This window comes from Sebastes fasciatus, chromosome 6 (genome assembly GCF_043250625.1).
Source record: "Sebastes fasciatus isolate fSebFas1 chromosome 6, fSebFas1.pri, whole genome shotgun sequence".
Taxonomy (NCBI): domain Eukaryota; kingdom Metazoa; phylum Chordata; class Actinopteri; order Perciformes; family Sebastidae; genus Sebastes; species Sebastes fasciatus.
The window spans coordinates 12,664,291-12,678,021 of NC_133800.1; the positions used below are offsets into that span (position 1 = coordinate 12,664,291).

At 42.0% G+C, this 13,731-nt stretch overlaps 2 protein-coding genes across 3 annotated transcripts; both read left to right on the forward strand.

Annotated features, from left to right (window-relative positions):
* Nucleotides 1-683: 683 nt before the first annotated feature.
* LOC141769046 (adenine nucleotide translocase lysine N-methyltransferase) lies at nucleotides 684-4,463 on the forward strand. Its single transcript, XM_074637682.1, has 5 exons — nucleotides 684-976; nucleotides 1,842-1,946; nucleotides 2,081-2,221; nucleotides 2,311-2,361; nucleotides 2,468-4,463. The coding sequence occupies exons 1-5, from the start codon at nucleotides 809-811 to the stop codon at nucleotides 2,654-2,656; spliced, it is 654 nt and encodes a 217-aa protein (XP_074493783.1). The 5' UTR covers nucleotides 684-808; the 3' UTR covers nucleotides 2,657-4,463.
* A 1,788-nt stretch (nucleotides 4,464-6,251) lies between these two features.
* plk2b (polo-like kinase 2b (Drosophila)) lies at nucleotides 6,252-12,390 on the forward strand. Of its 2 annotated transcripts, none has more exons than XM_074637684.1 (14): nucleotides 6,252-6,490; nucleotides 6,591-6,698; nucleotides 6,823-6,939; nucleotides 7,226-7,355; nucleotides 7,552-7,735; nucleotides 7,906-8,104; nucleotides 8,228-8,375; nucleotides 8,550-8,644; nucleotides 8,979-9,105; nucleotides 9,294-9,374; nucleotides 10,371-10,527; nucleotides 10,869-10,998; nucleotides 11,142-11,252; nucleotides 11,378-12,390. In XM_074637684.1, the coding sequence occupies exons 1-14, from the start codon at nucleotides 6,302-6,304 to the stop codon at nucleotides 11,567-11,569; spliced, it is 1,968 nt and encodes a 655-aa protein (XP_074493785.1). In that variant the 5' UTR covers nucleotides 6,252-6,301; the 3' UTR covers nucleotides 11,570-12,390. The 2 variants fall into 2 exon arrangements, with proteins under 2 accessions (XP_074493785.1, XP_074493784.1); XM_074637683.1 differs by having other exon boundaries at nucleotides 6,253-6,490; nucleotides 10,368-10,527.
* The last annotated feature ends 1,341 nt before the right edge of the window (nucleotides 12,391-13,731 follow it).

Sequence of the window (13,731 nt, forward strand, 5' to 3'; positions counted from 1 at the left end):
TTTAAGACAAAAATTAAGTCATCATAATAACTGTATTTATTATAATATAAATAAACAGTTGGTCCCTGATATTGTTGGCTTAAAAGTGTTCAGTCAGTTTCACTACAATTTACACTTTTATTAACAAATAAGTGCAGCCGGGCAGATGAAAAAGTGTGAGAAGGCCTGCTAACTGGTCCCCATTCTGAATCCCACCTATTAATCTCTGATTGGTTGACTGTTTCTCCCAACCAAATGAGCACAACACAATTATCACAAAAATAAAACAAATGTAAATGATCACTATTAAAAAATGTTTCTGTTATGCCTTTAAAAAAAAAAGAAGAATATCTGATGATATATAATTATCTGAGTATATCGGTCTTGACCTCAATAATCCAGTATCAGTCGCTAGGGCTGCAACTAACGATTATTTTCATTGTCGATTAATCTGTTGATTATTTTCTTGATTAATCGATTAGATGTTTGCTCTATAAAATGTCAGAAAATGGTGAAAAATGGCGATCAGTGTTTCCCAATGCCCAAGATGACGTCCTGAAATGTCTTGTTTTGTCCACAACTCAAAGATATTCAGTTTACTGTCATAGAGGAGTAAAGAAACCAGAAAATATTTTCTTAAAAAATTAGTCAAACCGAGTAATCGATTATCAAAATAGTAGTCGATTAATTTAATAGTTGACAAATAATCGATTAATCTGCAGCTCTAAGTATATTATTGAGTTAATTTCCTTACAGAAAGCCTTTTCTAGGCTGCAGTAATCTCTCCTCTCATTTACTGTATTTGTAACCATACTGATGACAGTTTGCAATGGAGGACCCCATTGAGGTGACTGTGCAGGACTATGGCCGGGTGCGTCCCACCAGCAGACCCAGTCCCATCCTTTTGGCCTGTCTCGGCACTCTGCTCACAGGCCTGTATGGAGTATGGAGCCTGTTTGCTCTGCCTGGATTTCGTAAAATCCCCTTGAACCTCAAGGTGCTTGAGATTTCCCTTCTCTGTTTTCACCTGCCTGCTTTGCTTTCTTCCCACCAAATGCTGCATGTTTGCGTGAAAGCTGAGACGGAACATAACGTGCACAGTAACAATAATTTGCTTATATGGAGCAAAGTGCTCCGTGCGAGCAAGAACAAAATGGTAAATCTATAACCATCATTATGTTTTATGGAGAACTGCACCAATTTCTACAGTACGTCAGTCTAAAGTGCATTTGGTCTGTTGTTGTAACATAATGGATCATGCACTGCTTTCGTTCACTGTCGGTACAAGATGAACAGGAAAACATGATGATCAGGAGCAGATTATCAGAAGTTAGGTAATGCTCAAACATTTGTTTTTGCATGGAGACTTTGAATCTGACATTTTTATTGTAGAAAGAAGCAGTTTTAAAGCTAAACCCTTAAAAAATATGACTAATATATCTCTGACCTGTGTTTTTTGGATGAATGACATGATGCTTTGTTTTTTCCTGCCAGCTATTTCTCACATAAGATATGTTATACTAGGAGGAAAGTGGATCAGATATTAAACCCACCGTAGCTAGAGACGAGCAGATATTTGTTCCACTGACAGTGAGTGGGAGATCAGATTCAAGGTTATAGACACATCACTGACAGCAGAAGTAAATGTAATATGAAGCATATGCAGAGATGTTTTCACATGAAAAAGAAGAAATTCATGTTGCTCTAGTGTCAGGATTATTATACTGAGATTTTAATAACGTTTAATTTTGTTTTGTTAATGTTAATAATTCTCACTTTTAGTAGAACTTGATAAAGACGTATCTGCAATAGGGGGACTTGTGAAAGACTTGCATTGACTTACTGTATGTTTGTTTGTCCAGGTTCCTTATCTGCCCTCCAGTAAAGGTCAGACACTGAACATTATGCAGCTGCTTGAGGGACGAACAGGTCGCTTAGCAGATCTGGGATCAGGAGATGGAAGACTGGTTAGTGAGCTGCAATTGTTGCAGAAAAAAATACATTCAAATGTGGCCAAAACTAGACTCTGAAACTGTTTCATGATTTAAATTGTGTTGTGTATACTTGTGTTGTATATATATCATCAGATTTGGTTTTCCAGGTGTTTGCGGCCTCTTCTGCTGGTTTCCAGTGCACAGGCTTTGAGATAAACTCCATCTTAGTGGCCTACGCCAGGAGTAAAGCCCGCTGGACGGGAGTGCCCTCCAGCCAGGCAACCTTTGTTAAAAAAGACTTCTGGAAGGTAAGAAGACCTCAACATAAATGGTTGCTCTCCTCAAGCCTGATCAAAGTTGGTATATGACCCTTATTTGTGTCTTTCTTCTTTCACAGACTGATTTATCTAGGTACAACAACGTGACAGCTTTCCTCGCTCCAGGAGTGGTGAGTTTCCTCCGATGATTTCTCTCCCTTCCTGTAGTGTATGTAGATGTTTTGATGCTGTGTAAGTTATACTTAGCATTTCTGCTAACTGATGATTGGTTTACAGATGGAGGTGCTGGGCGAGAAGCTGCTGAAAGAGCTTCCTGATGATGCGCGTGTCATCGCCAGTCGTTTCCCATTCTCCAACTGGCCACAACAGTCGTCTGTCGGCTCCGGTCTCGACCAGATTTTTGCTTATGACATCAGCACTGTGCGCTCACACCTGAGAAAAGCACCGAAAACAGCGGTGAACTAAGTCACAATCTCTGGGTCAAGTCAAGTCAATTTTATTTGTATAGCCCAAAAACACAAATCACAAATTTGCCTCAGGGGGCTTTACAATCTGTATAGGATACTCTGTCCTTTACAGTACGACCCTCTCATCGGATAAGGAAAAGCTTAACCAAAAAAAGCTAGTAACAACATAATAAAAATACAACATAGACAATCCATATGATAAAAAAATTATACATATAACGTGAACATACACTGGTCAGCCATAACATTATGACAGCATGGGCGTCCTGATCTGCAGCTACGCAGCCCCATACGCAACAAACTGCCATGCACTGTGTGTTCTGACACCTTTCTACCGGAACCAGCATTAACTTTTTCAGCAGTTTGAGCTACAGGAGCTCTTCTATTGGATCGGACAACACGGGCCAGCCTTCGCTCCCCACGTGCATCAATGAGCCTTGGGTCTGACCCTGTCGCCGGTTCACCTGTTTTCCTTCCTAGGACCGCTTTTGGTAGGTCCTGACCACTGCAGACCGGGAACATCCCACAAGAGCTGCAGTTTTGGAGATGCTCTGACCCAGTCGTCTAGCCATCACAATTTGGCCCTTGTCAAAGTTTACCCATTTTTTCTGCTTCCAACACAAAGTTCAAAATGTTCACTTGCTGTCTAATATATCCCACCCACTGCCAGGTGCCATTGTAACAAGATAATCAATGTTATTCCCTTCACCTGTCAGTGGTCTTAATGTTATGGCTGATCGGTGTATATGAAGAGATAGATCCAGGAGATGTCATGCAGCTTCCAGGCGTCGCCAAACAGATAGAGCCTGAGCACCACAACCTCCTCTCCACCAAGTAACCTAGAGAGAGGACCAGGTTTTAGTTCACAGTCCACAGTTGCTTTGGTAATGTTAATGTACGTTTCCCATGCCAATAAGCTGATTATTTAGTTTTCTAGCACTATCCTTCTCAACAGCACTAAACACTGCAGACACTTTTCTGTTTTCTTAGACCAGAAATAAACAAAAAAGAGATTTGAATAAATTCCAGACAAAGAAACCATTTTTTTTTTAGCAGCTAATCATAAACACTTTGAGGAAATAAATTGGTGATATCTGTCAGTTGTGAGCACCGATCAGGAGGGATCCTTTTGAAAGATGTTTTTGAACATTGCAAGGATGAGAGGGACTCTGACTAAGCAAGATGTCAGGATGAATATGACATCACTGATCCCCTACAGTATTCCTTCAATCTTTGCACAGCCAGAACAGACTGAGCATCTGCCATCTTGCTGACAGTCTTGTTATAAATACCACCGTGCACCACTATCTAGAATATGGCTGTAGATCTCTTTCTAAAAGCTCTTCCACATCAACACTAATAAACCTCCTTAGTAGCATGCTACAGGGGGGATTGTGAGGTCATTGCTTTTGTATGTTATTCATGTTATTCAAATGTCGTGTTTACTTGTGTTTATTCAAGAAATGAATGCTTTTTTCCAGCTGAAGGCCATTCAGAGATTAATTTCAATGGTCTCCCAGACAGCCGCTGAGGGTTAGCACAAAGACATAATTATGTTGTGCACAGACTAGAATAATGATCTGTATTTCCGGACCTTTGTGGGGCTTATATAATATGTAACTTGGTAGCAAAATAAACACTTTAGTCTGAGAGACATGGTTTTATGTGTAATCCTCTGTTTGTCTGTCGGTAAAACAAGAGATTTCAGCCAAATTTGCTGGAAGGTATAAGGCCATTTGCCAATGAACAAATGATTAGTTTTTGATTCGTTATAAAATAGTGAGATACAGCATTTTGAACATGAACGATGTCTGGCTGTGATTTTATTTGGATACAGACACAGATTTGATTTTGGTAAGATAACAGATTTGAGGGATTGGAATATTTCTAATAGTTCATAGGTCATTAAAATATACCTGCAGCCACAAGCTAATGCATAAGTCTTCCAGTGTACTAACCTACCACTGCTCACACTTCACTAAACGGTTTAATAATGTCTCATATGTCAGTTGCAATACAGCCACACAGTATATTTGGTAAACATAAGTTTCACAGGCAGAACAGGTTTGTAGCCCGCACTGCACCTTAAAGCGGAACTACAAACATTTTCAGAATTCATGCATGTTATTCCTATGGTCTAAGACAGTCCAAAAAATCTTAATTAAAATTAGAAAAACTCTCCCAAATCCAAAAACTAGAGAGCTACAGTAAATGTCATATAGGCTATCAAGTGTGGAGCTGCTCCATAGAAAATGAATTTGGTAGAGATGTAACAGATGACACTGAGATCACCCAGGGGAATGTTCAGAGTATATGGGAACATTTTCTGTTTCACAACTGAGAACACTACAATAGACTAAAGCTCATTTGGATATAAAAAAAGAAACATTTTCTGTGGGTCCACAAAATCAGTGCATTCATTGTCTATGGAGCAGCTCCAGACTTTATACCCTATGACATCACAAGTTTGAGACTTACTTCTCTGGTTTTCTGGCTTTGAGAGAGAGTAGCTCATGTTTACTAATATTTTTTGGACTGTTAGACCATAGGAATAACCTGTAGGAATATTGAAAATGTATGTTTAGTTCCCCTTTAAATGGCCTCCAAAAACCTCCACCTGAGGGTGCTAGAGCTCCAAACTGAGTTTGGTGCAACAACACAGGAGGAGGTGAAGCCTGAGTAGACTACAGATCATGTTTATCCTCTGCGTGGTGGATATTTTATCCACCAAATGCATCAGACTTCTAAACGCCTTGAATTATAATAATTTGCACCAAAATGTTAAAGGTCCATTCACCTGCCCAGACTCCCATTGACAAAATGGTTAAACTACACAACATGTGTTTAATTGTTCAAGATTCAAGATTCAAGTCCTTTATTGTCACTGTGTAGTACAACGAAATTAGATTGTGACAATCCCATCATAGGTGCTAATGAAAAGATAATACAATAAAAAAAGAGATAGTGCAATATAGATATAAAAAATATATATAAATATAAATAAATATATATATTTATAAAATATACAATATGTATATTGATGAGATGACAGTTTTGCCAGATTATTGCACATATTCAAGATTCAAGATTCAAGATGTTTATTGTCACGCCGGTTATACAGGTACAAACGTGTGAAATACTTTTTGCTGGGAAGCTCCATTAAAATAAGTTATATTTCATTTACATTACAATTATTAGAGGAAATACTTTGTACAAGGACATATTAAGAACATATACATTAAGAACATATACAGTATATACAGTATGAGATATATTTTTGTGTGAGAAGGTGTATGAATTATATATTTAAAAGTCTGATGGCCTGGGGGAAAAAACTCTTCCTCAGTCTGCTGGTGAGAGTCCTATTCGTATATTCGTAACATTATTATTATTATTATTATTGTTATTGTTGTGTGTGGCAGCTGGTGATGCAAAATATTATATGAATCATACAAATAATAGCTCGCAATCCCTTTGATTTCATACCCGTGCCGTCATCATGCATGGTAATCGATGTGAGGCAGACCTCATGCTCTGATTTCACACCGTGACGTCAGAGGGAGGGGTGCCAGAGTATAAAGGGTGGGTGCAGGAGACTCCGGCTGCATTCTGAGTGTTGGACGACACAAACCACCTCCTCCTAATGGAAGTACAGAGGAATACCGGGCCCCAACAACAGACTAACAGCAGCAGCATGTGTGAGCCGACGCAGAGGTCGAGTGAGCCCCGCAGGAAGAGAGCTGATGAGCGCAGTGCGCCCTCGGAGATGGCCCGGATCATCACCGACCCGGCCACCGGGAAGTGCTACTGCCGGGGCAAAGTTTTGGGAAAGGTAGCTGCACAAAAAAAAAAAATCCGAACTTTTAATGGATTTACCACGTTAACCCTGAAGACGCAGCATGTTAACAGTGTTTTTTTCCTCTTTTTCCCAGGGAGGGTTTGCTAAATGCTACGAGATGACCGACCTCTCCACCAGCAAAGTTTACGCAGCCAAAATCATCCCTCATGCGCGCGTCTCCAAACCTCACCAGCGCGAGAAGGTAAGCAGCAGCGCGCGCGGCTCCATCCTGGTGGTGGTGTGACCTGGACAGCAGCAAGATTATCACCAAAATCCTGCCTTCAGTTCCACAATGGTGACCATTTTTGTCTCTTCCCCCCTGCTAGATTGACAGAGAAATTGAGCTGCACCGGGCTCTGCACCACAAACACATTGTGCACTTTTATCACCATTTTGAGGACAAGGAGAACATCTACATCCTGTTGGAATACTGCAGCAGAAAAGTAAGTGACAACTATTTTACTTTTATTCATGGCACTGCTGAAATTTGGATAACACCTGCATTGCACCTAAAGTCAATGAGGCAGCACTCAGTGTGCCCTCCACTACTGTAGGAAAGACCTCTAATTAATTGTATGATACAGCAACTCCTTGCAGTTTTATGAGATTAAAGGAAATCCACTATGTTAAGGCTTTTCTTCAGAGGAAAATATGTGTCTATAGAATAATTACACTTCCGGAAAAACTCTATAATCATTCTCTCCTCTGTGTTTTTGTCTTTTTTTGCAGTCGTTAGCTCACATCCTGAAAGCTCGCAAAGTGCTCACTGAGCCAGAGGTGCGTTATTATCTGAGACAGATTGTATCTGGACTGAAGTACCTGCATGAACAGGAGATCCTTCACAGAGACCTGAAACTTGGTGAGGAATCTTTATGGAGCAGTTGCTGAGACACTTTGTGCACAATTGTAAAAGATGCATTCTGTACAGGGAGGATGTAAACTCACGTCTTCCTCTTTCGGTAATGGATTCACCAGTGGATCCGTGCACTATTTAGCCTTTTGATCCGGGGTTGAATATCAAGTGCTCATCATCTTATTCCCTCTCTTCCCTGCAGGTAACTTCTTTGTGAGCGAGTCGATGGAGCTGAAGGTCGGGGACTTTGGTCTGGCTGCCAAGTTGGAGCCGGCGGGAAACAGGAGGAAGACGATATGCGGGACTCCCAACTACCTGTCCCCCGAGGTGCTCAACAAGCAGGGCCACGGCTGTGAATCAGACATCTGGGCCCTGGGATGTGTAATGTGAGTAGGCACACTGCAAAGTCACCATTAGATACTTAAAAGGTCTAGTAATGATAGAAATTATTATTGAATTACAGTATAATAACTGATAATCTGTTTAAAAAGACATCATATTTCATGGACTTTTCATGATGGAAATCAGCTCACTTTTGTCCTCCATCCCGCTCCAGGTACACCATGCTGTTGGGCAGGCCACCATTTGAAACCACCAACCTGAAGGAGACGTACAGGTGTATCAGAGAGGCGCGTTACTCCCTGCCCTCCTCCCTGTCGCCACAAGCTAAGCAGCTAATCACCACCCTGCTCGCCAAGATCCCCGAGGACCGACCTGACCTGGACCACATTCTGAGGCACGATTTCTTCACACAGGTAAGACCCTCCCTGTCTGTCTGCTCTGCTCTCTGTCTGTCTGCCTGTCTCGCTAAATGTCACTCTGTGGGAGTATAACAGTGACCCCCTTCCCACCACTGACCCACTTTTCCTTTTCCACAGGGCTTCAGTCCAGAGCGTCTGCCGGCTAGCTGCTGCCATTCGGCGCCAGATTTCCACGTCTCTAGTCCGGCCAAGAGTTTCTTCAAGAAAGCTGCCGCTGCGCTCTTTGGTGGGAAGAGAGACAAGGTCAAATACTACGAGACTCTGAGTGAGTATTACATCAAACGCCAACCAGTTATCTTTCACTTTGCACAACCGTTAAATCTAGTTTGTAACACGATTGCAAGCGTATTTCCCATTTTATCCCATACTGCTCTGATGTCAGTTTATGTAGCTGCTGGTTAAAAGGTCATGCTCTAATATGTTGTGTTGCCTTTGATAGACAAGTTAACCAAAGAGGAAGAGGAGATTTACAAACTGCAGCACGATCTGGAGAGAACTGTCATCAGCCAACAACAGAGCAAAAAGATTTCTGAGGTAAGAGATAATTCATTCTACACACAACAGGATATTTATGCATCACATATAGGTGATGTTGCAGCCACATTATTCATACAGCCATGAAATGAAAAGGATTTCATTTCATGGCTGTATGAATAATGTGGCTTTGAAATTTGAGGGGAGTTGAGGAGAACCCAATGAGTCACTCTGACGCTGTACTAAAACTTTAAAACCGAGCAAACTAAAAGCACTTATTTTCAACCTTTAAGCCAACCACTTTGAATCTGTGGGTGACTGCTGAGTCATAGTAGGAAGAGAGTATCCAATCTGGCAGATTTTAACCCCTGTCGTCACCGTTTCTCACTTTCAGAATGGAAGTCTACTTCCGCCATCTGCCGAGAGCCACGTTGGCCAGGCAACGGAGAGCCCGACGACGCGAGATACCATCCGTCTGATCGTCAGGGGGAGTCTGGGGAGCTGCAGCAGCAGCAGTGAATGTAAGCTCACCAGCCCAGTGATCACAGACACACATAAACTGATATTATATAATACTATATTTTAACCCGTGACCGTAAATCACACACAGAAAGAGAGGTTTGATGCAACAGCTAGAGTGTAAAGTAATTTCTTGTACTGTACCGACATAACATCAAGAGATAATGACCCCCTGTTGTTGTTCCTAAAGGTCTGGAAGACAGCACGACGGGGAGCGTGGCTGAGACCGTTGCAAGTGTGTTGAGGGGATGTCTGGAGAATATGCCTAAAGGTGAGTCCACTTGTTGGAATGATTTGCAAAGTCATGACCTATACATGTACTTATTGATCAGATGATTCCACATTGAAAATGTTTGTGATACAACTAAAGCTCATTATCTCTATTTGACCTTGAAATGTCTAGACAGAGAGACATGTTGATCAAATCATATGTAGTAGGGATGTCACGATACCAGAAATTTAGTAGTCGATACCAATATCAGTCAAATTCTACAATTCTTGATACCCAGTTTGCTACCACGGTAAAAAACAAAACAATAACCCCATGTACTTCAACAAACACTCCTTTTATTATTGCTTGCGTACTCATTTTTGCAAATTTACTATTAATCCCTGGTAAAGTTTCTCACCAAAAACTAAACTTTACAAGATTCAATTTGAACACATCATGATAACATTTGAAATTACCTTTGCCTAATACTCATTTTTACTGGATAGTGCTTGAACGCATCATGATGTAACTCAATGCAGTTCTCCGTACGTTAGCTTTTTGCTCCGTTATTTAGCCAAGCAGGTCTCTGATGCAACGTTACTAGCTCTCATCCTGCCGATTTAAACACAGATTTGTTGTTCGCAATGTAGCATTATCGGGGCCATTTTCTATCGTCCCCGGGACGACTGGATGTCGTTAGTCTCGAGCCCTGATCCCCGATACCTGCGGTACTGTCGAAAAACGAGTCACGTTTTCACGTCACATTTTCAGAATCATGTCATCGACATGGTAACGAAGTATTGGTTCTCGTGACATCCTTAATATGTAGATTCATGTTCCGTGTTTTAGCTTTCAAAGATACATTCACTGATCCTCCCAGCTCATTCATCGTGTTGATCGTGTTGTTCATCGTGAAACTGAACCCGGAGGACATTTTGGAGTTTAGTCTAGCTCTTAGGTGCTTTAACAAAGTCGAGGAGTGTTCAAGGTTTCACTTGTCGGTTCTTTTGTAATTGTACTCTAATCCTCCTCTTGTGTGTTCTCACCCTGCAGCAGACGACATTCCTCAAGGCTCAAACAGCTGCAGTCTCCAATGGGTGACTAAATGGGTGGACTACTCCAACAAGTACGGCTTTGGCTACCAACTGTCGGATCACACCGTGGGAGTTCTCTTCAACAACGGCACTCACATGAGCCTCCTGCCAGACAGAAAGTACGCACTATCCTATGCTTTCACAATACTCCACCTTTTAGTTTGACAGTTATTAGTCACTAAATACAATGGAGATGGCTTGTTTGAGCATGCTATAGTACGCAGAGCTACTTTGAAGTGCCTAGTAGTGGTTTAACATCAATACTAAATTGAAGGGATCGGCTTGTTAAATTTCAGTACATTATCTATTCTTTGTGAGGAAATCATATGAATCACCGTAAATGTTTTCAAGCAAGAGCAGTATTTTCAGTCAAGAATACAAACAGATTTTGAATGTCAAGGAAATCCATTTATGTAGTGTTTATCTGAGTGGTTGCGTAACTCTGTGTTTATCTCTTCAGGACCATCCATTACTATGCAGAGTTGGGCCAGCGCTCTATCTTCCCCACATGCGAGGTTCCTGAACACTTTGTGAGCCAGGTGACTGTGCTCAAGTACTTTTCCCACTACATGGAGGAGAACCTCATGGACGTAAGTAAACCTTTCTTTTCCCCCACTCCTCTTTCTGTAATTTATATCTCCCTTTTGTCTTTCCCTCCCCTGAAGCGTTAGAAATGGCATCTTTCATGTCGCAGCCCGTCTAATCCTGCTCTGCTACTCTTTTGCTTTCTTAGGGCGGGGACCTGGGTAGTATGACCGACGCACACATGCCCAGACTCTACCTGCTGCAGTGGCTCAAGTCCGACCGCGCCCTCATGATGCTCTTTAACGACGGCACTTTCCAGGTAAACACACACACGCTATCCGTTGTTGGGCATACTCAGAGCAGCACAAATAAGAAAAATATAACTTGCAATGCCCAAAATTGATAGAAAATAAACTAATAAGCTTTTTTTTTGTATCTCCAAAGATTAACTTTTACCACGACCACACCAAGATCATCCTGTGTTGCCAGAGGGACGAGTACATGCTGACGTACATCAACGAGGACCGCGTCTCCAAAACCTTCAAACTTAGCTCCCTGCTGACGTCCGGATGCCCCACCGACCTGCGCGAACGCATGGTGTACTCCCTCAACATGCTTCTGCAGAGATGCAGCTAAACCTACAGTAATATGTGTGTGTTTTGGACGGCGTTACGCAGACAAATCTACGCATTGTGCTACCGCAGTGCTGCAGTGGAGCCAGGATTCGCAAGGAATCTGTGTGGGAAGGACGAGTTCGAGGATGTGAAAAGTTAATTAACATTCCCTCACTGTTGCACCGTCGTGACTCAGCAGAGGTGCAGGTGAAAATAAATAACACGGACAGACTCTGTGGATGGGGGAATGACATGTAGCACAATAGTGGAAGGTAAAGGGCTGATTTGTACGTTGATTGTTGGAGGAGAGGAAAGACCGAGCATGTTGGAGCGAGTATGTCGGTACGAATGTGATCCCCAGCTGTTTTGGGGGGAAAAGAGGGATGTTTGGGAAGTAAAGACAAATGCTGGGCTGGCACCAGCTTCCATGTGTATAGTACAGTTGATTCTGTTTTATAAAGGCAATCCATAAACTGATGGATTTGAATATTGTAAATGATGTACAGCATTATGTCACAGCCAACTCAGCAGTGCAGACAAATGATTTGCTAATGTGTGTGGATGCTGCAGAGTTTGGCTCTTTATACTGTATGTGTGTGAGTGGGAGGGGTGTATCATCACACTAACTTTCAAAACTGTGATTTGTTCTCTTTAATGACGGATGGACTCGGCACACTGAGCTGGGAACCAGAGGGATGATGTGAGAGGGAGGAGAGAATAACATTAAAAGGATCCCTTAAGAGCCATTATCACCGTGGTAGAAAATGTCCTAATAACTTATTGTGTAAAAAAAAGTGCAGTATTTATTTATTTAATAATAAAGAGCATTTTCTAAAAAACAAATCTACTCCTGAGTACTTGTCCTTCTTATTGAGTGTTTGTACCCGGTTTTATTTTCAGAAACACAATTTTGCCTCCGCCTGCTCAGAGATGTTATTAGATGTTTCCTGGTATTGCTTTTTCCGAGTGTGCCCTCAAAGTAGATGCTTAGTATATTTGTTTTTTTTAATGCATTTATAATGAACTGTGTCCTTGTTTCATATGTCAGAAGCAGTTCCTGAGTTCATGTGCTTTATGGTGTGGTGAGATTAAACTGTGCTTGTATCTGTGCGCTGGTCCAAGTCAAAGCAAATATTTTATCTTTAATCTTCAACAGGAAATGGGCACACACGCAGAGAGATGCCTGATAGGGCATGTTTACAGTGAACTTGTTTATACTCTGGTTCAAGGCCATGTCTCTTCTGAGTTTTCTTCCACAGCAATAAATGCCGGATGGCAAAAGATGACTTGACTGCAATGTGGTTGACCTTGTCTCACACAAACGCACGTGTAGCTCTGCATACAAATAAGGGCTCTGATCAACAGAGAGGAAACACAGAAGGAAAGATGGCCAAATAGAAGGAGAGACGGTCTAATAAAATGACAGACTCTGCCGTACTATGTCAGTGATTGCGTCAGAACTTTTGTGGCTACAGTCATTCTTAGACATCCTTTCACATCCACCAGCTGTAACCATGGAAACAAGCAACCGCTGACCAATTTGGTGAGAGTCGGAAATCAATGAAAGCTGGCACGCCTCCTCCTTGCTGAAAGTCAGAAGCTCGTTGTGTCCTGACATACTTGGTGCTAAAATTGTCATGTCTTTTGCTGCTGATTGGCTTTTCTGCTGCACTCGCTCCACAAGAGCGTTTGATCGGGCTGTCTGTTGAACACCTCGTCGCCTCCCGAGCTTATGTAATGATGGAAGTTGAACATGGATATCTGAGTCATCCCGCTGGATGTTCACGCAGAATATCTGTGCTCTTCAGAGTTCAATAATGAATGCCTCATGCATAAACATACCCACACAGACAGAAGCAGAGCAGGAAGTAGCCAACAAGAAGAAAGAGCAGGAATTATTCATGACAACACCTCCAGGTCTGAGCGTGCGTGTTTTGACAGTAATGGCCTCTGGAATGGACGCTTCAAATAGATTTTGTTCTTGATGTGAAGTTTCCTGGCCTTTGAGGGCGATTTTACCCCAACATCTGAAAAGGAGTGCAGCCTCTCCATCCGATGGATGAGCCAAATTAATAACAGGCTGCTGCCTCTTTCCACGCATGCAAGAGGAGAAGTGACAGTTCCTCTGAGGTTATGTGAGGGAAAGCCTCTCCTAGCCCAGCGTAGATTCAGCTCCTATAATGA

Coding starts and splice junctions, on each gene's coding strand:
- LOC141769046 (XM_074637682.1), top strand. CDS start 809: ATGGAGGACCCCATTGAGGTGACTGTGCAGGACTATGGCCGGGTGCGT. Junction 2,222..2,310: donor TTAAAAAAGACTTCTGGAAG/GTAAGAAGACCT, acceptor CTTCTTTCACAG/ACTGATTTATCTAGGTACAA. Junction 2,362..2,467: donor CTTTCCTCGCTCCAGGAGTG/GTGAGTTTCCTC, acceptor ATTGGTTTACAG/ATGGAGGTGCTGGGCGAGAA.
- plk2b (XM_074637683.1), top strand. CDS start 6,302: ATGGAAGTACAGAGGAATACCGGGCCCCAACAACAGACTAACAGCAGC. Junction 7,356..7,551: donor TCACAGAGACCTGAAACTTG/GTGAGGAATCTT, acceptor TCTTCCCTGCAG/GTAACTTCTTTGTGAGCGAG. Junction 8,645..8,978: donor AGAGCAAAAAGATTTCTGAG/GTAAGAGATAAT, acceptor TCTCACTTTCAG/AATGGAAGTCTACTTCCGCC.